General features: G+C 47.3%; 1 protein-coding gene across 1 annotated transcript; it reads left to right on the top strand.

Annotated features, from left to right (window-relative positions):
- Positions 1-648: 648 nt before the first annotated feature.
- p3h1 (prolyl 3-hydroxylase 1) lies at positions 649-26,357 on the top strand. The gene is made up of 15 exons (XM_033048481.1): positions 649-1,341; positions 4,797-4,949; positions 6,076-6,265; positions 7,413-7,544; positions 8,571-8,710; positions 12,038-12,127; positions 13,674-13,726; positions 15,135-15,256; positions 16,095-16,222; positions 16,901-16,996; positions 19,937-20,087; positions 20,860-20,977; positions 22,645-22,720; positions 23,141-23,281; positions 24,826-26,357. The coding sequence occupies exons 1-15, from the start codon at positions 802-804 to the stop codon at positions 25,213-25,215; spliced, it is 2,520 nt and encodes an 839-aa protein (XP_032904372.1). The 5' UTR covers positions 649-801; the 3' UTR covers positions 25,216-26,357.
- The last annotated feature ends 264 nt before the right edge of the window (positions 26,358-26,621 follow it).

Genomic DNA, 26,621 nt, shown 5'->3' on the forward strand with positions numbered 1-26,621 from the left:
CTTCTACCTGAAGGTAGCAGGGAGATGAGTGTGTGGCCAGGATGGTGTGGGTCTTTGATGATACTGCCAGCCTTTTTGAGGCAGCGACTGCGATAAATCCCCTCGATGGAAGGAAGGTCAGAGCCGATGATGGACTGGGCAGTGTTTACTACTTTTTGTAGTCTTTTCCTCTCCAGGGCGCTCAAATTGCCGAACCAAGCCACGATGCAACCGGTCAGCATGCTCTCGACTGTGCACCTGTAGAAGTTAGAGAGATGACAATCCGACTCTCCGTAATCTTCTCAGGAAGTAGAGGCGCTGATGTGCTTTTTTGATGATTGCGTTAGTGTTCTCGGACCTATCCATGTTCTCCACAGATACTGCCTGACCCGCTGAGTTACTCCAGCACTCTGGCTCTATTACTCGTATGTGTTCTGTACAGTACAGTACAGAGCAAGTTGTGAAGAAAGTGTTGAAAGTGAGTGTTCACTTTTCACTACAGTAGTGAGACAGACAGACATTCACAGACTAGGACCCAGACTGAGGGAGGGGCGGAGAGATGGGTTTTTACGAGATATTTGAGCACACCCACTGAGCATCTGGGAGGAGAACACAGGCTAGGACCCAGGCTGGGGGAGGGGGCGGAGTGATGGGTTTTTAACGGGATATTTGAGCACACCCACTGAGCATCTGGGAGGAGAAGGAACTGCCTACAGAAACTTTTAACTTCCCAGAAATCGTTGCTCCTTATAAAACCACCGCCTCCCCCCGCTTTGAGATTGAACACTTTACAAGTAGCGTTCCACGTTGAAAAAGTTGTCCATGGGCGGCAGGGAAGTGACAGGCCGGCTCCTCGCTCAGAGGAAGCAGTCTCTCCAGTTCACATTTCACCCTGACCCTGGCTCCTCTCTCAGTAACATGGCCCTGTGGTACGCTTGCCTGACCCTCCTGGCCCTGGGCTCAGCCAGAGTGGGCAGCGCTGACTCTATGGCAGACAGACTACCCCTGGAGCCCTATGACCGGTTATTCAGCATGGCAGTGGAGGCCTACTACCGTGACGACTGGCAAGGGGTGATTCTCAGCATGGAGAGGGCATTACAGAACCGGGCAGCCCTCCGCCGGGCAAAGATACACTGTCGGGCCGAGTGTAGCCACAAGATGAAGTTCAGCATCGCCAACAGCAGCCACGACCTCTTCTTGGACATGAACTACTTCCACACGGTGTTAAGGAAGGCGGACTGTCTGAAGGTGTGCGAGGGGGAGAGGCTGGGACCACATTCCCTCCACCACATCTCCGAGGAAGTGCAGCTGGAATTCCACAAGAGGACCCCTTATAACTACCTACAAGTGGCTTACTTCAAGGTAACAACTGCCCTTGTTCCATCGATTCCCATCTATCATTGGTGTTGCTCACCCTCACCCAAAAACACTAGTATATTAGCAGCTTAATATAGGATGGGATTTTTAAACTTTCACCAAAACGGAATCTTGGCGGTTCTGATATCTCCTCGGTTGCTGCTTCAGACACTTTGAAGGAGTAAAGATGGGACAGGCAGGGGCGTCATTTCAACCAGCTTTCACACAGTGTCTTTATCAGCAGCAGATGTTGAAGGTGTTTGGGCAGAAATGGAGGATGTTAGGAATGAACCTCGCAGAGCCACAGGCTGCAGATAAATCACATCTAGCGGTTTAACACCGTTTATCGGCAAAGTTAGTATCAAATATCAGTTTCTAACGTTCCCCTTGCTCCTCATTTCCATTCCATATGAATGTGAATCCTCTACACAATGTCTGAATGTTGTGGGTTACAGCGTTCATGCATTAGATTAAACACGGCCTGACAATCTGCTCCTCGCTCACACACACACACGCGCATTCACCGGTGTGTTAATAGTGTCCGGCTCTCACCAACACGTCCACTCGGTTATAACCCTGCCTACATTTACTGCACAATCATGATCGCAAAACTGCAAAAGCTGTAGCTGGGCCCCTCTAAGCCTCCCTCCCCCCTCCCCCAGCCAAGCTCCGGCCTCCCAAGTGCCACGTAGGAATCCGGTGTCAGCTGAAGTTCCGCTCCCTCTCTCTCTCCACCTCCCTCTCTCTCCACACCTCCCTCTCTCTCCTCACCTCCCTCCCCCTCCCTCTCTCTCCACACCTCCCTCTCTCTCCTCACCTCCCTCCCCCTCCCTCTCTCTCCACACCTCCCTCTCTCTCCACACCTCCCTCCTCTCTCTCCACCTCCCTCCTCTCTCTCCACCTCCCTCCTCTCTCTCCACCTCCCTCCTCTCTCTCCACCTCCCTCCTCTCTCTCTCCACCTCCCTCTCTCTCCACCTCCCTCCTTCTCTCCACCTCTCTCCACCTCCCTCCCTCTCTCCCCACCTCCCTCTCTCCCCTTTTCTCTTCTGCAGGAACAAACCTCCCAGTGAGTGTCTGACGGAAGTAATTATTCACAGAACCTTTCCCCAGACAGCGACCACATGATAATTATACTTTCAACACTGGATTTTTGTCAACTCTGTATCATTTTAATACTTTGTTTCTTACTGTAACATTTTACAGTTTTACAACCATGTCCATCATCCCCTTTTTATTGCAGTATTAACATCATCTTTTGATAAATTATCTCTTTAATACAATTAAAAAGATGAAAAATAGACCATACATTGGTGTAGTGTCATAGATCATGGAACACCACAGGAACAGGCCGTTCGTCCCTTATCTCCCTTGCCTGCATGTGGTCCATTCCTCCATTCCCTGCATATCCATGTTCCTGATCTGAACTGCCTACTCAATCATAGTTTTATAGCCTTTTGTCCAAAATCCCAGAGAAAAAAAACCTAATTTGTCCTGCCTCTAATAACAATTGCCCTGTAATCCGGGCATTCCTCTGCAGCCTCTCCAAAGCCTCCACATCCATCCTGGAACGGGGTGACTAGAACTGCAATTGGACAATTGTCCAAATGACCAAGTCCAGTCGAGCTGCACCATGACTTTGGGGAAGAAGTTGTTCTTATCTTTGCATGTCTGGGCTTTCAACCTCCTGTATCTTCTCCCAGATGGTAGACGAGACCAAAGGGAATGGCCAGGGTGTCAGGCATCCATGACGGTACTTCCAGCCGTCCCATCCTGGATTGTAGGAAGGGACCAACCTGTGATGGACTGGGCTGTGTCCACCACTCTCTGTAGGTTCAGGTGGTCCAGAGCAGAGCAGTTGGCAGACCAGACTGAGATGCATCTGCCAGAATACTCTCTACAGCACACAGTACAAGCTTTACAGGATGCACATGGAGTGCCAAATCATGTCAGAGTTCTCAAACAGCTCAGCACACAAACAAGCCCCTATTGCCCTCAGAAAGTACATACACTGTACGTGTGTGTGCATGTATCTGAAGATCTGTCCTGGACCCACCATATTGATGCAATTGTAAATAAAGTCCATCAATGCCTCTACTTCCTGAGAAGATTATGGAGATTCAATTTGTCAGCACTCTCTTGAAACTCTACAGGTACACAGTAGACTGGTAGTATCATGGCCTGGTTCAGCAACTTGAATGCCCAGGACCTAAGAAGATTACAAAATGTGGTGGACACTGCCCAGTCCTTCATGGGCCCAACATCTTGAAGCTGTTGACCATCTCTGCAGCAGTTCCATTGAGGAGGACAGGATTGTGTTCTTCATCCCCCGCCCCCACCCTCCTTCTCCCCCCACCTTGTCACCTCGCTGACATTAAGGGCTAGGTTGTTGTTCTGACACCGACACACATTTCCGGAACATTCCCGGGGTTCATTATATTGAACTAGAAAATGACAAAAGTATTGAAACTTGTTTAAGAAGGAACTGCAGATGCTGGAAAATCGAAGGTAGACAAAAGTGCTGGGAAAACTCAGCGGGTGCAGCAGCATCTATGGAGCGAAGGAAATAGGCAATGAAACCCTGTATTGAAACTTGTTGTTCCCAATCTTTTTCTTCTGTGTAATCTTTCTTCCGAACAAATGTTGTCTGGAGTTTCTAGTCTGAGCAGGTTTTGAGTCTATACCTGGGATGTTTGGTGCACTGGGATACTCTGACTTAGTATTGAGACAAAGCCTAAATTGGAAAAGTATTCTTGGAAATCAACTCGTCCATTAACTTTTGTAAAAATACAATTGCAATCCATCTACTTATTTCCTTATGCAGAAACCATAGTCCTGGACATCTGCTGCAGAGCTTATTCACGTGACAGGTTAGGACGTACATCAGCAGAAGCCTAAGGGCTGAAACAAAATTCCAAGCTACTGCACACTGCCCTGTAATCAGCCTGCCTTCTGTGAATGATTAGACTCCTGTAGAAACCTGTAGTCTGGAGCAGGCATTAGCCATTTCTTTTGGGAATCCTTAATGAATTTACTTGGCAGGACCACAACCCCCTCATTAACGCTGCCATCTTCTAAATACACCCGATCCCTGCATATCATACTCACCTCAAACCCACTATTTTAACCAAATCTCAGTCACCTTTCTTGACTCCACTGTTCTAATAGTGTGAACCAGAGGATGCTTGAGTTTGTAACACATTGTTTTAATTTGTGTTTGGAGAAGTGAGTGTGTAGCAGGATTACTCCACCATTCACCTGCATTCTAAGAAGAGTCGTCTGTCCATTCCCTTCACAGATACTGCCTGACCTGCTGAGTTTCTCCAGCACTTTATGTTTTGCTCGAGGTTCCAGCATCTACTAATCCTTATGTCAACATGCTGCTTCCTTGTCTCTCCTTCAGCTGCTGACTAACCATGTCTGTGTTTTGCATTCCCTTGTTATGTCTCTTTGTTCACATCAGATCAAGATGCTGGACAAGGCTGTTGCTGCTGCTCACACCTTCTTCATGGTAAACCCGGATCACCTAGAGATGAGGCAAAACCTGGAGTATTACAAGATGATGGCTGGCGTGAAGGATGCTGACTTTAAGGATCTAGAAGCCAAAGCCCATATGGTAATGATACATGACTGGTCTACCAAACTAACAGGTCCACTAGTGCGAGATTGCAACTAGCAAGCTGTAGTCCAGGGTGGTTGTAATATGATGCCAATCCAGGGCACAGCAGGTAGTACAGCTTCTCCAGACATCTTTATGCTGTCTGTGAGGAGCTTGCACGTTCTCTTCCCGGGGTTCCCCATGGCGATCCAGGTTCCTTCCACATCCCAAAGATCTGCTGGTTGCTAGGATAATTGCTGCTGTAATTTTCCCCAAATTACTGGAGGTGTGAGAGAGAATAGGTTACAGGGAAATGCCAATTGAATCGCTCTAAGGGCCAGCAGAGAGTCAAAGGGTCAAATGGCCCTTCCATGGAGGTCTGTAGGAAGGTGGCATGGTAACTGCTGAGGGTTGATTCCCTCATCTGGAGCTCAGAGCAAGGAAGCAATATTTAGGCTTGAGATGAAGAAGAATGTTCTAATTCATGGTTAAATATCTTCGGAATTTTCCACCTGTGCCTTAAGGATGCTTTAGGGTAAGAAGGGTCTCGACCCAAAACATCACCCATTCCTTCTTACACCTTAAGGATGCTTAGTTATTGAGTATTTTCCAAATGATTGACTTTTGTAGCCAAGGTAGGAGAAAGAAGGATGTAGTTGAGGTAGTGGGTCAGCCTTTACCTGACTGAAAGGCAGAGCAGGATCACTAGCTCTGCGATTACATTTCTGGGTTAATAATCCAAAAACCTAGAATAATAACCCAGAAATTATGGATTTGTAAATCTGTTAGATTGTCATCAAACTACTCTCATTAGAGAAGGAACAACACTCACCCCCAGCTGTTGACTGACGTGTAACTCCAGCCAGCCCACACCAACCTGGTTGTTCCTTGAAGCCTTTCAAGCCTCAGGAATATGCCAATGGTAATGATTCACCATGAGGTTAAGAAAGGTTTAGAGGGATTTGGGCCAAATTCAACCAGGTGGGACTATTGTAGATAGGGCACCTTGGTCCGCATGGGGAATATAAACAGAAATCACTGAATCAGATATCTAAAGCAATTGTGTATCATGTGCTGTTGGTTGGGTCAAATATACCATTATAACCATTGTGTTTGATCACAAGCTGTTATCTTTGTTCTTCAGGAAGCTTTCCGCCAAGGGGTCCGGCTTTACACCGACGAGCAGTTTAAACATTCGATCCGTTTTTTGGAGAATGCGCTGGAGGAGTATTTCAAAGCCAATGCCGAGTGCCGGGCACTTTGTGAAGGTCCATACAACTTTGATGGGTACAATTACATGGAATACAATGCAGACCTCTACCAAGCCATAACAGGTACTTTCACTCATGCTATCTCCTTCTGACAGGCTGCAGATTATGGAATCTCATTGGAAAGGAAGAGTGGAACCAAAAATTGTCAACAATTTCAGCAGGATCTTGATCGGTTGGGCAGGTGGGCTGAGGAATGGTTCATGGGAATGTGAGGTGTTGCAAGTTGGGAAGCCCAACATGGGCAGAACCTACACAATGAATGGTAGAGTTCTGGGGAGCTTTGTAGAGCATAGTTCGAAGAAAGTGGTGTCACAGGTAGACAGGGTGGTCAAAGAGACATTTGGCACATTGGCCTTCATCAGTCAGGGTATTGAGTATAGAAGGTGGGAGGTCATGTTGCAGTTGTATAAGACGTTGGCGAGGCCACATTTAGAGTATTGTGTTCACGTTTAGCAAAGAGTTTGTCAAGCTGGAAAGGGTGCAGAGAATATTTACGAGGATGTTTCCAGGACTTGAGAGCCTGAGCTATAGGGAGAGGTTGAGCAGGCTAGAAGTCTATTCCTTGGGGCGCAGAAGGATGAGGGGTAATCTTATTGAGGTGTAGAAAATCATGAGAAGATAGATCAGGTAGACGCACAGAATCTCTTACCCAGAGAAGGGTAATGGTGAACCAGAGGACATAGGTTTGTGAAGAGGGAATAATTTAATAGGAAACTGAGGGGGTTACATTTTCATTCAAAGGGTGGTGAGCGAATGGAACGAGCTGCTAGAGGAGGTAGTTGAGCCAGGTCCTATTGCAACCTTTAAGAAACATTTAGACAGGTACATGGATAGGACAGGTTTACAGGGATATGGGCCAAAGGCAAGCAGGTGGGACTCATGTAGATAGGACATGTTGGTTGGTGTGGGCAAGTTAGGTCGAAGGGCTTGCTTCTAGCTTCCAATGGAATCTAAGACTATTAAGGGTGTCAAAGGTTATGGGGAGAAGGCAGAAGAATGGGGTTGATAGATAGATAGATAGATAGATAGATAGATAGATAGATAGATAGATAGATAGATAGATAGATCAGCTATGATTGAATGGCAGAGTTGACTTGATGGGCCGAATGACCCAATTCTGCTCCTATGTCTAATGGTCTTATAGACTAGTATGTATATAAATTGGTGCCTTACAGTGCATTGACATCCATCTTCTGCTGTCTCCTTTGAGATCACTATATTCAGGTTCTAGGCTGCAAGCAGAACTGTGTGACTGAGCTGGCCATACGACCCGACAGAGAAGCACCCATTGAAGACTTCCTCCCCACACACCTTGACTACCTTCAGTTTGCTTATTATAACTGTAAGTGCCTTCACCTTTCTTCGTCACTGGGCTTGGACAAGTTGGGTTGCAAAACAAAGTGCTGGGAATGTCTTTGCTTCCTCAAACCCTGAGGATCCCTTCCCTTCGCTCCATTCACCCTGGGGTGGAGTTCCGCTGCAGCTTAGAACGGAACGTGAGCAGGACTTTAACCTCAAAGAAAGTTGCAAGGGCATGTGCGCTACTCCTGGATGTTACGGGGCAAACATTCACAGACTCATATGCTCACATTATGTATCTTATTGTATAACGTCATCCATGTCTGGGCACCAATTCCATGAAGTGACAAAGAGATACAGCATGGAGACAGGTCCTTCAGCCCACATGATAACCATCAAGTGCCCTACGGGAGTACTATGTGCAGAGTTTACAAACCTCCCTGTGTCTGGACAACTCTTCTATACTACGTTTTAATTCTTTGCAAATTGCCATCAATTCTTCTGAGATCCTACCACTTACCTACACACTAGGAACAACTTACAGTTGACAATTAACCTGCAACCACCATACTTTTGATATGCGGGAGGAAACACATTCCAGTTGATAGTCCAGGCAGGTGAGTTAAGCTGGTCTTTGCTGAATCAAGAGCGCCCATTCTCAACCTCCCATATACATGGGGACTGTACTGAATTGTGGATATTTGAGATATACTTGAGCAGGAAACTTCTGTGGGGCTAAAGCTACAAACTTTAATAGTGGAACCAATAAAATCAAAATGACAAATGGCTAATGCATCTACAATGGTCTTGTACAGTATGGTACAGGACAGGATGATTGGTACCGATTTAGATTAGACATATTTGAGATTTTCAGTTAAACGCTGGGGTGGGTATTGAGTAACATTTGCCATAATCATATAAATATGTTTGGAAACTGTGTCTTCCTGTTATCAGATGGAATATTAAGATTTAAAAAAAGTTATGTTGTGTCTGTCTTCCTGTTTTGTAAGATGCTTATTCTCATTCTTGGAACTCAGATCTTAATGATTTGTCTGTACTCTAATTTCAGCTGAGAATTACTCCCAGGCCATAGAATGCACCAAGACATACCTGCTCTTCTATCCAAATGATGAAGTGATGAATCAGAACCTGCAGTACTACCAGGCAGTGCTGGGAGACGAGTTATCCAGACATCTCACACACAGGGAGGTAGGTAGACCACACACGCATTGAGGTAGGTAGACCACACACAGGTAGGTAGGTACACCACACATACATTGAGGCAGGTAGACCACACATACATTGATGTAGGTAGATCACACACAGGTAATAATAATAATACATTTTATTTTTGGGCGCCTTTCAAAAATCTCAAGGACACCTTACAGAGATTAACAAGAATAATAAAACATATAATCGGAAAAAAATATATATAATACAGGTGCACAACCTTTTATCCGAAAGCCTTGGGACCAGACACTTTTCGTAATTCAGAATTTGTCGGTCTTCGGAATGGAAATTTTTTAGCGTAGGTTTTAATGGCTGGCTCAGTGGTAGAGTGCTCGGCTCATATCCGCAAGGTCGCGAGTTTGCGCCTTGATCCTGGCAGTTACTCGATCGCGAGTTTGAGTCTTCAATGTCGTTTTTTCTTGCAGAATAAATGTTTGTATGAAATGCAGTGTAGGAGAAGTGTACTGACTGTGTGGGCAGAACTTTGTAAGTGATTGCCCACCAGTCTAAAAAGCCGCTGTGTCTCCCTGTCCCTGGGATAGCAGGGGGCGATCAAACAGCACAATACCCCCTCCCCCTCCAACTCCAGAGGAATCCGCTCCCCGATGGGCCGCTACCAAAGATCATAGAGGAGCTCCTCTATGATCTTTGGCCGCTACAGCGACAAGCGGCAGTTCGCCCACAGCCCGAGCTGCGCCCCATCATCCGCCACCCCAAGAACAAGACGTACCTTGCACACCATCAGCTTCTGCCCCTACGTGTTCCTCTGGAGTTGGAGCGGGGCTGGGCTGGAGTTGCTGCTGGCTGTGGGTCTCTGGGATCTCCGTGCTTGCAGTGGGCCTGGGGGTCGGTGGGCGGCGGTGGGAGCTGTGGACCTACGGACCTACCTCCGTGGAGCTAGCCAGCTTCGGAGCGTGGAGAGCTGCGGGGGCGAGCTGCTGCGACCCGACTCTGGTGGATGGTGACACCGGGAGCTCGCGGGTCCCCGGTGGGAGACTGCTTTGCGGGGCACCGGCAACGGCGACTTCTCCCGCCCGAATTACGGGGTTGAGAGTGACCTGGAGGGGGGCCTTACAACGCCCGGCGCGGCTGTAAATTGCCGCGGACTTGCTAGAGCCCGCCGGGGGCTCCAACATCAAGACCGGGGCAGGGCCCTACATCTCCCAGCGTGGCTTTCAGTGGCCGCTCATCGATGGGCCCCTACGACGCCCCGAGCTGCGCCCCGTCATCCGCAACCCAGCTTCCTCTGTAGTTGGAGTGGGGCTGGGCTGGGCTGGGCTGCTGTTGGCTGTGGGTCTCTGGGATCTCCGTGCTTGCGGTGGGCCTGGGGGTCGGTGTCCAATTGGTCCTGACGTCTCCGGTGACTAGCACAGTCCTGCTGCAATCGCCGACGTGAAGACAGTGCAAAGCCCCCGCGCCGGTGCAATGGGCGGGGAGCTGGAGAGGGGAGGGAAGGGGTCACACACATGGCCGGGAAGCAGAGGGGCGTAGGTGGGGTGAAACTGAAGGGAGCGACAATCTGCACTGTGTATCGTGAGTCTACCGTGGGAACTTTTTAACTCAGCGGGCAGGCAGCAGCAGATTGTCAATTATTAACCCTCCCGCGCAATATACCCTCACCTTCTCTTTTATGAATGGGGATTTAGTTCCCCTTTCTTCGAGGACCGACCGGAGGTTCCGCTGTCACCTCTGCGGGCCGCCCTCGGTGAACGTTTTCAAGGACCTTTCTTCAAGGACCGAAAAAATGGCCGCTATTCGGAGGTTTTCGTTATTTGGATCTTCGGATAAAAGGTTGTGCACCTGTAAAGACATCACCAAAACACAAATTAAAAACAGAATTCAATCCAAAGACAAAAAATCAAAAACACAATGTGAAGAGAGAGCAGCGGCAGCTAAAGCGCGCCAGCGTCCACTCTTCCTTCCGACAGCCATCTTGGACACAGACTAACATGTTTACTGACACACACAAAAATCTTCACCCCACAATGGTTACCACTGTGGGGGAAGGCACAATGTCCAGTCCCCATCCCCAGTTCACCCAAAGTCAGGCCTATTGAGGCCTCCGCTATTGCCTCTACGGAGGCCCGATGTTCCTGGCCGTTCTCACCGGGTGGTGTTGCCCCGGCGTCGGGAGAGTCCTCTCAGCGGCTGGGCCACCTGGAACGGCCGCTTCCTGACTGGGGACCACGGCTTCCGAAGCCGACAAGGCCGCGCCGGTTTGGAGCTCCCAGGCTCCCGATGTTAGAGTCGGCGCCGCCCGCTCCGCAGATCCGCAGCATCTCGGTGATGATCTCGGCGGTCACAGCTCACCGGAGCTCCAGCCTAACCCAGGCAAGGCATCGCCTGCTCCGCTCCACGATAGCGCCCCAGCGCTGTGCCGCCACTGAAGCCGAGGTGCTGGGTGGTCCCCGCCAGGAAACGGCGCTCCAAGCCCGCTGGTAGGCCACGAGGACGGTAGGCAGGTAGATCACACACAGGTAGGCAGATAGACCACACATACATTGAGGCAGGTAGACCACACACACATTGAGGTAGGTAGACCACACATACATTGAGGTAGGTAGATCACACACAGGTAGGCAGGTAGATCACACACAGGTAGGCAGGTAGACCACACACAGGTAGGCAGGTAGATCACACACATATTGAGGTAGGTCAACTCCACCCACAGTCCTCCCACAGGTTTCACCTTGCTCAAATTTACCGGAATAAACCTGTAGTATTCAGATGGCTGCTTTGTGGCCACAATCCTTCAGAACAATATCATAATGTCTGATAGGACTGATTGAGCCCACAATATGGAATGGATACTCCAGAGGGTATCATGAGTGAGCGGTGTGAGTCCCTTTGTTGACAGTAACTGTGAAGCAACCTGATTATAGACACAAACCCATCATCAGATTCTCAACCCAAAACGTCACCTATTTCTTTTCTCAAAAGATGCTGCCTGACCCGTTGAGTTACTCCAGCATTGTGTCTATCTTTGGTGTAAACCAGCATCTGAAGTTCCTTCTGACATTAGCGAGACCTGATTGTTACCCTTGCACTCCATGCACACTGCACCACATGTGGACAATAAAGTCAGACATGTTTTAATAGTTTTGTACACTTATTCGAGTCTGGCAGCATCTATTGCTAATTTATGGCTGTTGATCCCTGACCCTGACCCTGACCCTGACCCACCAAGCCCAAGCTCATGGTCAGGGGAGCCATGGTCCCAAGGCATCCCTTGTGTCCAATGACTTCATGTTCTTGTCTGAATTCTGTGGGTTTCTGAGCTTTACTGACCAGTGTTAATTCCCTCAGGACATTCAGACGTACATCAACAACTCGCTCTTGGAGAAGGAGCTGCTGTACTTTGCCAATGAAATCTTTGGAGTCACTTTTATTGATCCGGTAAGTGTCCATTCTGTCGCTGGTACCTCACTTGGTTCAACATGGTTCAGTCATAGTACCTACACGCTAGAATTTAGAAGATTGAGGGGGGATCTTATAGAAACTTACAAAATTCTTAAGGGGTTGGACAGGCTAGATGCAGGAAGATTATTCCCGATGTTGGGGAAGTCCAGAACAAGGGGTCACAGTTTAAGGATAAGAGGGAAGTCTTTTAGGACCGAGATGAGAAAATCATTTTTTACACCGAGAGTGGTGAATCTGTGGAATTCTCTGCCACAGAAGGTAGTTGAGGCCACAGTTCATTAGCTATATTTAAGAGGGAGTTAGATGTGGCCCTTGTGGCTAAAGGGATCAGGAGGTATGGAGAGAAGGCAGGGATGGGATACTGAGTTGGATGATCAGCCATGATCATATTGAATGGCAGTGCAGGCTCGAAGGGCCGAATGGCCTACTCCTGCACCTATTGTCTATGTTTCTATGTCTATGTTTCTCCACAGAGCAGTTACACTCGGTTTTCCTTCTGACCCGAATGCCTGCAGGATAAGGTTTCACTTATCAATGGGATTTATATAATGTGTCGTGTTTGAAGGGTCCTGAGTTTTGCTGATTACAGAGGTGACCATTGACTCTGCAACCACTGACCATCCTTCACTGAAAGCAATAAACTCCCAACAATGGTGTAAAAATATATCACAAGGCACACTTAGTTATGAAAGCTGCACTTACCCTCCCTGTATAAAAGTAATAATACAAATGTCGGGCTAGTTATTGTATATACATATAATCAGTTAGATGGGCATCATCTTTACTCCGAAGGGCATTCCTGATTCCATCTAGGAGATGTTCTGTGTTGTCTCTAACATCTTTACCGCACTCCTTCTTATACAGTAGCGGACCCTGGCCTGGAGTTGGTGCATCTTGTCTGCTGCTATTGAGTTTCTAATTCTAACAATGCATAAAGCCATTTGCCTTGCTTGTTGTTCCTGTCTTGTGCCTGTATCTGTCCACGAGGTAAGCAGCATTGGCAGCAGAATACAGAGGGAAGGTAAGGATATGGACCCCAGTGGAATCCTTATATAAATGTGAAAGATATCCCAGGCCACTTGCACACACACTAGTGTTTCTCTGTGACTGAACATGGGGTTGGCTAAGTTGACTATAGTGTGAGATAGAACATAGCACCGGAATGGCCCTTCAGCCCACCACGTTTGTGCTGAACATGATGTCAAGTTGAACTGATCTCATGTGGCCGCACATGATTGTGTGACATTGATATAGCTACATATTTAAATCAACAGACGTGGATTGAAAGACAGAAACTGGATACGCTGGAAACACTCAGCTGGTCAGGAGGGGAAAGAAACCGTTAAATGAATGGTTTCAGCACGTTCTGTTTCTGTCTCAGATTTCCAGCATCTGCAGTTCTGTTTAATTTCCATGTAATGAAATTGGGAGAGATCTTTCCCAGCCAGTTGATCTCATCAATGATCACAATGATGCCAAGTTTTCCAGCAGTTCACTGACTATTTGTTCCCTGCATTTCCAGGACAAGTGGACTCCAGAGAGTGTGATACCGGTTAAACTCAAGGCAAAGCAAAAGTAAGATTCAAAACCCCACTATCTTTCCAGATGTCACAGAGTGATACAGTGTGGAAACAGGCCCTGCAACCCAACCCAACCTGCCCACGCCAACCAACATGCCCCATCTATACTAGTCCCATCTGCCAGCATTTGGCCCATATCCCTCTAATCCTGCCCTATCCATGTACCTGTCTAAATGTTTCTTAAACGTTGTGATAGTACCTGCCTCAACTATCTCCTCTGGCAGCTCGTTCCATACACCCACCACCCTTTGTGTAAAAAAGCTACCCCTCAGGTTCCTATTAAATCTTTCCCCCATCTCCTTAAACCTATGTCCTCTGGTTCTTGATTCCCCTACTCTGGGTAAGAGACTCTCTGCGTTTACCCAATCTATTCCTCTCATGATTTTGTACACCCCTATAACATTACCCCTCATCCTTATGCAGTCCATGGAATAGGCACTTAGCCTGCACGGGCCCTCGAATCCTGGCAACATCCTCATAAATCTTCTCTGTACCCTTTACTGCTTGACATCTTTCCTATACCATGGTGCCCAAAATTGAACACAATACACTAAATGTGGTCTCACCAACGTCTTTCTATATCTTCTATACTCAATACTCCGACTGATGAAAGCCAATGTTCCAAAAGCCTTTCTACCTGTGATGCCACTTTCAAGGAACCATGCACCTGCACTCCTAGATCCCTCTGCTCTATCACAGTCCCCAGAGCACTTTGTGTAGCTCCTGCCCATGTTAGGCTTCCCAAAATACAACACCTCACCTTTCTCTGTATCAAATTCCATCAACCATTCCTCAGCCCACCCAACCAATCGATCCAGATCCTGCTGCAATTCTTCACTATCAACAATACCACCCACTTTTAAGTCATCTGCAAACTTGCTAATCTTGCTCTGTATGTTCTCATCCAAATCATTGATATAGATGACAAACAACAATGAACCCTGAGGCACACCACTAGTCACAAAAACAACCTTCCACCTTCACCCTCTGCCTTCTTTCCATTAAGCCAATTTTCAATCCATTCAGCTATTTCTCTTTGGATCTCTTATGCTCTAACCTTCCAAAGCAGCCGACCATGCACAACCTTGTCCTTCCTGTTTTTGCCCAGATTCTTACTCTGAGTGTGATCATCAGAAATGAAAACTGCAGTTTTCACACTATCCACGTGGTGAATTCTGACAGATTTTCCTGCCCTTCCGCGATGTTAAACAGTGCACCCCCTGAGTCAGGGAGAGCTGTAGTGGCAGTTTCCCACGAGACTGGGATTGGGATAGGGGATTACCTGGGAAGGGTCCGTGCTCACCCCAACCATGGGGCTTCTTGTAACAATCTCCAGGTGAGAAAGGGAGATTCCTGACCCTTGAACAAATCCTCTTTGATTGAGACAATGATCCTTCTAACAGGGCAGAACGGGAAACTGCAGCTCGCATCTCTGAAGAAATTGGAAATTTGATGAAAGAGATTGAGAACTTGGTGGATGAGAAAACCAAGGAATCATCTGAGATTGTGAAGATGGTGAGAGAAGGTAAGCTTCTAGTGTCCATCGGACCTGCTTCTGGACAAACCATTTTATCACAGAGTTTGGGGGAGGGGGGATCGTTCCAAATAGGGGTAAAAAGGGGTGTTATTGACAGATTTCTATCCTACCCTAAATAAGGTAAGTAATATTGAAATACGCAGCCTTCCCCTCAGTCCGATCAGGTGGTCTTATACCATTTCCATGCCAACGGATCAGGCAACATCTGTGGGAAGAGAAACAGAATAAACATTTCAGGTTGAGTACCTTTCACCTGAATCAGTAACTCTGTTTCTCTCTCCTCAGGTGCTGCATGACCTCCTGACTATTTCTAGCTTTTTCTGTTTTTATTTCAGATTTTGTTATCCTAATATTTATCAATGATCTTGTTCCAACTCTGTAATGATGCAATGTGTTGGCTGAATCTGTTTTCTAACCTTAAAACTATTTCCTTTATGGTTGGTAGCTTCTGTAAATCATCTGTTTAAGAAGGAACTGCAGATGCTGGAAAATCGAAGGTAGACAAAAATGCTGGAGAAACTCAGCGGGTGAAGTCTGAAGAAGGGTTTTGTCCCGAAACGTTGCCTATTTCCTTCGCTCCATTGATGCTGCTGCACCCGCTGAGTTTCTCCAGCATTTTTGTGTACCTTCTGTAAAACACCTGACAGACTACTTTCAGTTCTCTCAGCATGTTTAACTTTGTCTTTCTTGATGTAATCTTGCAGACATGGTCTTGAGAATGGAGTGTTGTACAATCTTACAACCTATCCATTCATGATGTGACCCTGATTTTGTCAATTCCCAGTAAGGCCCTGTGTAAATATCCCCAATGTTCTGTGACTTCCAGGGGGGCCGTTGCTGTTTGACAGTGTCCAAGTTGTAATGAACGCACGCCTGTTGAATGGCACGCAGCGGGTCTTGCTCGACGGAGTGATCACCGATGAAGAATGTCAGGAAATGCGCTACCTCTCCAATGTGAGTATCTCTGTCCACAGCCTGCAAGACCGGGCAGGGCCTGAGCTACAGGGAGAGGTTGGGCAGGCCAGGATTCTATAGGATGGGTCTCTATAGGATGGGTCTCTATAGGATGGGCCTCTATAGACCGGGACTCTATAGACCGGGACTCTATAGACCGGGACTCTATAGGATGGGAATCTATAGGCCGGGACTATAGAGTCTTAGGTCACTACTAGTGGGTGGGTGGGTGGGTGGCAGGGTGGGTGGGTGGTAGGGTGTGTTTGGGTGGGTGTGTGGGTGGTAGGGTGGATGGGTGGGTGGGTGTTTGGCAGGGTGGGTGGGTGTGTGGCAGGGTGGGTGGGTTGTAGGGTGGGTGGGTGGTAGGGTGTGGGTAGGTGGTTGGGTGTGTGGGTGGGGAGATGGTAGGAGAGAGATTACCAGCGTCTGCCACCATGGCTCGATGTGAAGTTTGTAGCCACTTTTCCAAATGCTCTTGGCATTTTCACGGGGCTGAGTGGTGTGGGTTTATCCACTGTGAAACACATGAGGCAGGGATCAAGGCTCTGATCGTGTCCAAAGGCAGTTGTGCAGGGTAGAAGGATAATGATATGCGGGCCAATACTTCTACTGAGAGGGAAGCAGTAACTTCTTGCAATACATTTCCAAATCCTTGGTATGCCTGTGCTGACTTTGCAGGCTGCTGCTTCACTGGGTGACGGTTATTATGGGAGGCCTTCTCCTCACACGCCCAATGAGCGATTCCAGGGGGTGACGGTGCTGAAGGCGTTAAAGGTGAGTGAGTCCACACTGTTATAGACCGGCTCAGCATCTCCTCAGGTGTAGACAGGTGAAACATTACCTTTCACTCCTGCCTTCTACTTGATGGGTCTCCTTCAATCCCACCTGTTTAACATTAGTCTTTTTTTTGCTTCTATTCCTCCACCTCTGTCTCCAGGTTTGACACCATTTCACCCTTTATACCTGTGTCTGTTCACCATGGTCCAATGTCAGGCAGCATTCACCTTCAACATTCTACATATACTGAGCGACGGACTTGAACTCTATCCTTGTGCAGCTGTGAATCGAACACCAATCTTCACTCTACCACACTCTTTGGCACTGAACTCCCACACCCACACTCCTTTGCACACTAGGCTAAAAATAAAAGATAGACACAAAATGCTGGAGTAACTCAACGGGACAGGTAGCATCTCTTGAGAGAAGGAATGGGTGACGTTCCGGATCGAGAACCTTCTTCAGACTGAAGTGTCTTGACCCGAAACTTCACCCAATCCTTCTCTCCAGAGATGCTGCCTGCACGCTGAGTTACTCCAGCATTTTGTGTCTACCTTTGATTTAATCCAGCATCTGCATCAGGCTAAAAATAAACATTCCCACTGTTTCATTCCAACTACAGCTGAAAATCAAGTTTATTTACAAGAATTATAATTGCACAAAAGTAAAATAGATCATCAATTAATTTATGGTGCATTAAAAGCAGGAAATACTAGATGCTCTCAGTAGGTCAGGCAACATTCGTGGAAGGAGAAGCAGTTAATGTTCCAGGACCTTTCATCATAAAGACGATCCGATTGTGCAGATCTGGTCATTGACTTGAGGAGTTCATTGTATTTTCTCTCTCCGCAGACGTTGCCTGACCTGAAACATCTGTGACCAGCTGAGTATTTCCAGCATTTTTGGTTTTTATTTGCGATGTCCAGCATCTGCATTTGTTGTTTTTCAACAAATCATACTATATTTATCTTGTATTAATTGCATTACCGGTGGTGCAGCGGTAGAGTTGCTGCCACACAGCGCCAGAAACCTGGGTTCGATCCCAACTACAGGTTCTGTCTTTACGGAGTTTGTACGTTCTCCCCATGACCTGTTTGGGTTTTCTCCGAGATCATCGGTTTCCTCCCACACTCCAATGATGTACAGGTGTGTAGGTTAATTGGCTTGGTATAAATGTAAATAGTTCCTAGTGTGTAGGATAGTGTTAATGTGCAGAGATTACTGGTCGGTGTGGACTCGGTGGGCCGAAGGGCCTGTTTCCGCACTGTATCTCTAAACCGAGCTAAAAAAAAATAATGTTTGAACTGCTACAACACAAAACAACATTTCTAAAATCAGATTGGTTTCCCTGGTTTTCCTTGGCTAACATCAAGTCAAGTCAAGTGAGTTTATTGTCATGTGTCCCTGTATAGGACAATGAAATTCTTGCTTTGCTTCAGCACACAGAAAATAGTAGGCATTTACTACAAAACAGATAAATGTGTCCATATACCATGATATAAATATATACACACATGAATAAATAAACTGATAAAGTGCAAATAGCAGAAAGTGGTTATTAATAATCAGAGTTATGTCCGAGCCAGGTTTAATAGCCTGATGGCTGTGGGGAAGTAGCTATTCCTGAACCTGGTTGTTGCAGTCTTCAGGCTCCTGTACCTTCTACCTGAAGGTAGCAGGGAGATGAGTGTGTGGCCAGGATGGTGTGGGTCTTTGATGATACTGCCAGCCTTTTTGAGGCAGCGACTGCGATAAATCCCCTCGATGGAAGGAAGGTCAGAGCCGATGATGGACTGGGCAGTGTTTACTACTTCTTGTAGTCTTTTCCTCTCCAGGGCGCTCAAATTGCTGAACCAAGCCACGATGCAACCGGTCAGCATGCTCTCTACTGTGCACCTGTAGAAGTTAGAGAGAGTCTTCCTTGACAATCCGACTCTCCGTAATCTTCTCAGGAAGTAGAGGCGCTGATGAGCTTTTTTGATAATTGTGTTAGTGTTCTCGGACCAGGAAAGATCTTCAGAGATGTGCACGCCCAGGAATTTGAAGTTCTTGACCCTTTCAACCATCGACCCATTGATATAAATGGGGCTGTGGGCCCCCCTCCTACTCCTTCCAAAGTCAAACATCAGACAAACATTGCAACCTCCCTCCCACTCTTACAACCCTTGTGTGTCAGCTTTCCAAATTGGGAACTGGGAAAATGCTGAGGCACTGTTGCAACTTGATGCATTTTTCCTTGAGTAATTAATGGTTTTGGACCACTCCTGATCAAACAAGGTAAGCCATCAGAACATTATCTCAGAGAGACACAAGAAACTGTAGGTGCTGGAATCTTGATCAAAACACAAAGTGCTGGAGGAACTCAATGGGTCAGGATTGTGTGGAAGATTGCAACCTTCACGTGGTCCGCCCTGTTTCGACAAATGCAATCAACCCGGCGTGCACAATCAAATAAGATCAAATAGAACAAGTTGTCCTACAACTTTAGGCTGTGCACGCCATACGCAAGAAGAAGATGAATGGGTCAGGCAGCATCTGTGGAGGGAATGGTCAGACAACGTTTTGACTCTGGACCCTTTTTGAGACATTCTGTCCATTCCCTCCGCAGATGCTGTCTGATCTGCTCAGTTCCTCCAACATTTTGTGTTTTGCTGCAGGACATTAATAACTCAGTAGTTCCTGGAGAGGAGAAGGGAGCATCAGAACATAAAGTCTTGGATAACAGGAATAAACTTCAACTGAAAATTTAAGTCCTTTATCAATTCTATTTTTTGCAATTTCAACCTTGGTGAGCTTTTTACACTTTAAACTTTCAATGTTCTATGTCATCGCATTGTTTATTTCCTGCTGTAAATGATTCATGAGGTTTGTTGTGAATTAATTGCCAGGTGACTCTGTCTCTCCTCTGATTTTCTCTAACATGTACAACTCTGGCAGCTTAGTCAGAAGGGCACCATCCCACTTAAAACATCCAGGCTCTTTTACGATGTCAGTGAGAAGGTGAGAAGAATCATCGAGTCCTACTTCCGAATGGAAACCCCACTCCACTTTGCCTACTCGCATCTTGTCTGTCGCACAGCAGTGGAAGGTAACAGCTTCGCCCTTAACTCTAGAACATGTGGACCAGGTGGTTCAACTTACCTTTCGAGCACCTGGACCGAGTGGTTACAGCTGAGCCTGTTTGCAGATAGTTAAAGATGGCACAGTGGCTCAGCTGGTAGAGTTGCTGCCTCACGGCATCAGAGACCCCGGTTTGACCCTGACTACGGGTGCTGTCTCTATGGAGTTTGTACGTTCTCCCCATGACCGCGTGGGTTTCCTCCCACATCACAAAAACGTGTGGGTTTGCAGGTTAATTGGCTTCTGTAAAATCCCCCTAGTGTGTAGGGAGTGGATGAGTAAATGGGATAACATAGAACTAGTGTGAATGGGTGATCGATGGTCAGCATGGACTCAGTGGGCCAAAGGGTCTGTTCCCACTCAGTACAGTTAACCCTAACCCTAACCTGATTGTTGCTGTGTAGAATTTGTTGATGAATGCTGCAACCCTCTGGGGAAGGGTCTTGACCTGATACGACACCCATTCCTTCTCTCCAGAGATGCTGCCTGTCCTGCTGAGTTACTCCAGCTTTTTATGTCTACCTTCGATTTAAACCAGCATCTGCAGTTCTCTCTTACACCCAACTCTACCCAGTGGCACTACGCGAGCACTTTCACATGAAGCACTGCAGCTGCTTAAGAATGCCCCACTTCCTTGACTTGCTACTCAGGCTGGTTCCTGAATCACCAACCTATTCCTGGCAACGCGCACAGCTGTGAGTTGCTAACTTTGAATTCTTTGACCTTCTTCCCTACATTAGGAATGCAGGACAAAAGAGAAGACCTCAGCCACTCTGTGCATGTGGACAACTGCATTTTAAACTCGGAGGCTCTGGAATGTCCAAAGCAGCACCCAGCTTACACTGAGCGGGATTATAGGTAAGCCTCACCTCTCTCACTGACACCCTTTCATTGCCACCTGGAATGAAAGCCTTTTACACAACGACTTTACACCTTGAATGCCCCAAAGTAATCTTAGTAGTGAAATATTTAAAGCTATAGCTACTGCTGTGCGATACATAGAAAGCTCCCGCAAGTAGCTGCCGGATAATGAACAGAATTGAACCAGTAGTTATCGAGTGGTCTGTGCTAGTCAGGATTTCAAAGTAAACTCCCTGACCAGTTTTAGCAAGGTAAGGATATTGATTAACCTATCACTGTAAGGCCAAAGGTAGACAAAGATGCTGGAGAAACTCAGCGGGTGGGGCAGCGTCTATGGAGCGAAGGAATAGGTGACGTTTTGGGGGCGGTCTGAACGTCACCTATTTCCTTCGCTCCACAAATGCTGCCTCACCCGCTGAGTTTCTCCAGAATTTTTGTCTACCTTCGATTTTTCAAGCATCTGCAGCTCTTTCTTAAACAACTTAACAGAATAGTTGACAGTATAACACTCCCTTTGTCATTGAACAAAAGAGTTTGTAAGATCACTGGCCTCTGTAAAATTGCCCCCAATGTGCAGGGAGTGGATGAGAAAGTGGTCGGCATGGACTTGGGGCCAAAGGGCCTGTTTCCATGCTGTATCTTTAAACAAAACTAAAGAGAATACTATTCTCGTCTAATGCCATAAATGCTGCATATTATGGCATCTATTCCAGCTTGGACGATGAGCTGGGTTTCAGATGCCCAGAGCATAGGACCAAAGGCTAGGGAGAGAATTTCAGAACCTGGGGCTGAGAAGATACCACCTAAAGATTGAGGGATGAAAATCAGAGAAGCAGCAAAGGGGTGGAATTAGAGCAATGCCAGCTCTTCTTGGCTTTGAAGTGATGTGTGAGATTGATGAGGAAGAGGCCTTGGTCATGTGGCAGATGTGAGTGGTGGGCGATAGGGGTTGTGGGCAGCAGAGTTCTGAATGAATTGAGTGCCGGCACAAAGAGCTGCAGAAACTCATGTCACTTTGGCAGCATGACCTTGGGACAAGAAGAGAGAAACATCTGACGACGTTTTATTGACCAGTTTTAACATATTTTTGGGCATTTTCTTCGCACGACTTCCTCTGGGGGGGGGGGGGGGGGGGGGGGGGGGGGGGAGAGAGGGGGGAGAGAGAGAGAGAGAGAGAGCAAACGGCCGATGTTTGTCAGCCTGATCACCATCAGTAACGTGCACCACTTAACACAACTGCATCATTTATCATTGATGATAAATGCCTGATGCCCCAGCAGTACATTCTCGCTTTATGTTGTAATAAATCAACTCCCCATGGTTTAGTATTAACGCCACTTGGTGATGTCACTGTGTGCAAGTTTCATTGTGAATGCATAGTAAACCAATGTGTGCCCCATCCTACACCCCAGCCAATCTTGTGTAACACACCAAGTGTCAACTCCTCAGTGCCCACTGGTCTTCACTGCTGGTTCTCAATGAGAGGAGAGCCATCCAGCTGGCCATCTCTTCTGTTCTGAGTTCCTGTCTTCATGTGTTGTGTTTGGCCTCAGCGCCTCCATAACTGGCCTCTGTAGGAGCTGGGGACAAGTCTCGCGTTGTCTTTGAGAACTCGGCATAGTTAGTTACAGATTCTCAATAATCACAATGACATTTTATTACAGTGCAATCCTTTACTTAAACCACGATTTTGAAGGTGGGAACTTCATATTCACGGAGATTGATGCTAAAGTTATTACAGTAAGTTTCTAAACCTTTTCTTTGTGGTCATCGAGCAGAAGGAGTTGAAACTCTTGTCACTTCTGTCAGTATCAAGATCAGGAATACTCTGCTTAAATGAAGATTAATTCACCTGCCTCAAACCATTCCATGTTTTATTTTTCCATTTCCAATCAACTTATTCAACATCTTCCCTCTGCACAATTTGGGTAATTCAGTGCCTGAGTTAAGGCTATTGGGGAGAACCATGGTGGGGGCAGTCCCAAACACAACAGAAACACAACCTAATCCCCTGGGCCAGTGAATTCAGCTAAGGATTCCGTGTATGGGAGAGGTTCCAGCCACATGGTGGGTGGAAGTGACACTGGGAAAGGATTTGGGATCTTGCAGAATCTAGTTCTACTTCCACCTTGTGACTCCAGATTAATGATGTCTCTGCAGGCGATGGTGAACCCAAAGTGTGGTCGTGTGGTGGCCTTCTCATCAGGGGCGGAGAATCCTCATGGAGTGCAAGCCGTGACCAAAGGGCAGAGGTGTGGAGTGGCACTCTGGTTCACCTTGGATCCCACGCAGAAAGAACGGGTACGACTAACTCACTAAGCTTCACTGCACAATGTGGTCTAACTTGCAGGAGTGGATCCTGGTGGTGTGTGGCGTGGGTAAGGTGTGGGCAATGGTGAGGTGGTATAGGTAGAGGAAGGAGTAGTGCGAGGTATGTCGGATGATGTTGTAAGATGAGGAGGAGAACATGGCGGTGGGGAAGATGCAGTGGTCATTTCCAACCATTGTTTCAGTCTCATCCTCAGTATTGCCAGGTTTAAATAAATAATCTTTCCTCGTGGACCTTCAGACCTGTCTCTCACTGATAATTTATGTGTAAACAGTGTCTCAATTCCAAACTCAAACAGTCACTCTTCCTCTCCATCCACAGGACATGTTTGTAGGGATATGGACCAAACACGGGCAGGTGGGACTAGTGTCGCTGGGACATGTTGGCCAGTGTGGGCAAGTTGGGCCAAAGGGCCTGTTTTCATGCTGTACCACTCTATGACCATCCCTCTCCCCAAGTCTTTGACGCTCAGTCTCATCGAGTGGGGCTGGATTCTAATGAAGACACTGTCTGTAGATGTTGGGCAGATTGGGGAAGAGTCTGGAACAATTAAACTAACATCCCTCCCTCCCCTCATGAGTGGCGGCTCATAGTTCATGGGATCACTCCAGTCAGACAGGATCTTCCATTTCTACAGGTAGATCTATCTAATGACCAGGGCATGATGGTCTGCATCCCAGGGTACTCAAGGAGGTGGCTCTAGAAATCATGGATGCATTGGTGATCATTTTCCAATGTTCTATAGATTCTGGATCAGTTCCTGTGGATTGGAGGGTAGCTAATATTATCCCACTTTTCAAGAAAGGAGGGAGAGAGAATACAGGGAATTATAGACCAGTTAGCCTGACATCAGGGGTGGGGAAAACGCTGGAGTTGATTATCAAAGATGTAATAGCGGCACATTTGGATAGCAGTAACAGGATCGGTCCAAGTCAGCAAGGATTTACGAAGGGGAAATCATGCTTGACTAATCTTCTGGAATTTTTTGAGGATGTAACAAGTAAAATGAACAAGGGAGAGCCAGTGGATGTGGTGTACCTGGACTTTCAGATAGTCTTTGATAAGGTCCCACAAAGGAGATTAGTGGGCAAAATTAGAGCACATGGTATTGGGGGTAGAGTATTGACATGGATATAAAATTGGTTGGCAGACAGGAGACAAAGAGTAGGGATTTACGGGTCCCTTACAGAATGGCAGACAGTGACTAGTGGGGTACCGCAAGGCTCGGTGCTGGGACCGCAGCTATTTACAAGATACTGTATGTAATGCTAAATCAGGTAGATTTTCCTGTTTCATTGGTCCTCCTTTTCTATAATGTTTTAACTTTCCTTCTCTCTTCATTTTATTAAACATAGAACATAGAAAAGTATAGAACATGGAGAAGTATAGAGTATAGACCATAGGAAAGTATAACGTAGCAACAAGCCCCGGAGCCCACGTGTTTATGCCCAGACCCCGGCAGTCCCGGTCTTGGTTGCTCAGTGTCCGATGACTAACCAGCTCTCTCTGTTCCCAGGAAAGGATTGAGGCCGATGACTTGGTGAAGATGTTGTTTGGGATGGAGGAGGAGCTGCGGCCAGATGAGGGGGACGTCAAGGAGCCCGTCCCCACTGACCACCGGTCAAGCGATGTCCCCACTGACCACTGGTCAAGCGATGTCCCCACCGACCACCAGTCAAGCGAGCGCCCAGCCCCTGAGCCCATCCACAAGCCGCAGGATGGGGCGGAACCTGCAGGGGACGCTGCAGAGCAAGAGACGGAGGTGAAGGGGCCAATGACAGAAGGCAGCAAAGTTCCTGAACCCATGATAAAAACTATGGACTCTTCCCAGGAGCCAGCACCCACTGTCCCAGATACAAAGTCAACAGCAGCTCTGAATATTCCATCTACAAAGCAAGAGTTGTAAATCAATTTACAGCTGCTAACACAAGGGATGATGCAGCCTCACACAAGGGCAGATGGGTTTATTGTTTAGTTGTTCCTGGTAACTGTTTTCCAATTTAGGAGCTCAAAACTGTGGAACATTCCCTCCCACAGTGGCCATCCTCCTCTCAGCTGGTGCCTTGGACACTCCAAGCGTGGCAATTTATTTATCAAAATCCTGTTCTTCTCCCCTCCCCCGTAGCCCCAATGATATCCTGTGGCATGGCAAGCCCCCTAGCATCCATCTACCTAGCTCCATGTCAAAGCTCCTGTCCCTTGGTCCATTCTACCTGTGTCCATCGCCAACCTTCTACCTGGCTCTATGGCCAAGCCAGCCTATCTAGGTCAGCAGAGTATACAGGATGTCTTCACTCTGGGCAGCTCTCCCACAAGGTGGTCAGAGCTGCCACCCATTGACATGTAACACTGCCCATGTCCACGTCAGCAACCAGACTATTGGAGGGCCAAATGGCCTACTCCTGCACCTATTGTCTATTGACACACACCCATCTACACTGGGTCACACAATGGATAAGATATCTGTCATTGAAAGGGGGGTAAACTGCAACTCGACTGTTGTTTCCTTGTCTTAACCTCTCAATATTAATTGGACAATGTCTCTCTGCCACTTTGTTGTCCATTTCCTTGTCCCAATGTTCCCCAGCCCTTCACGTGAAGCCCTTGAATCTTGCTGACAGATTAATTGTTCCGAGTCTGCGAGGTGTTTTGTAAACCTCTCTGGAGGGGTGAGTGTCACGACTCTATATCGGAGGGAGCCTCAGTCCACCCCAGTCCTGTCTTTATCTGATCTTTGGGGGTGGGAGTTCGGCAGGGCAGTCTAGGCAGCTCTGACCTTGCCTCCTGCCAATGTGTGGGCATCACAAAGACCGATGGGGGGGGGGGGGGCGGACAGGCTTCGATGGTCTTGACTTCACACCGTACTGTGTAGGTGATGGAGGCAAGGTGGGAGCAATGATGGACAGTCTTCAAATGTGAGCGATGCACAGTATCCACCTTTCCACAATTCACCGCTTATATTTCTGATTTTCAGTTCTGTAGTTGTTTAATTTTTAGATGACGAACTTTGTTGCAGTGTTTGGAAAATGACACAAAGTGCTGGAGTAACTCCGTGGGTCAGGCAGCATCTGTGGGGAACATGGATAGGTGACGTTTCACAGAGTGCTGGAGTAACTCAGCGGGTCAGGCAGCATCTGTGGAGAACATGGATAGGTGACGTTTCACAGAGTGCTGGAGTAACTCAGCGGGTCAGGCAGCATCTGTGGAGAACATGGATAGGTGATGTTTTGGGTTGAGACCCTTCAGACTGAATGAAGATGTGTAACACACCAATATTTCTCTCATCCATGTTTACATTCCACCCAACCTGCT

Source organism: Amblyraja radiata, chromosome 31 (genome assembly GCF_010909765.2).
Source record: "Amblyraja radiata isolate CabotCenter1 chromosome 31, sAmbRad1.1.pri, whole genome shotgun sequence".
NCBI lineage: Eukaryota > Metazoa > Chordata > Chondrichthyes > Rajiformes > Rajidae > Amblyraja > Amblyraja radiata.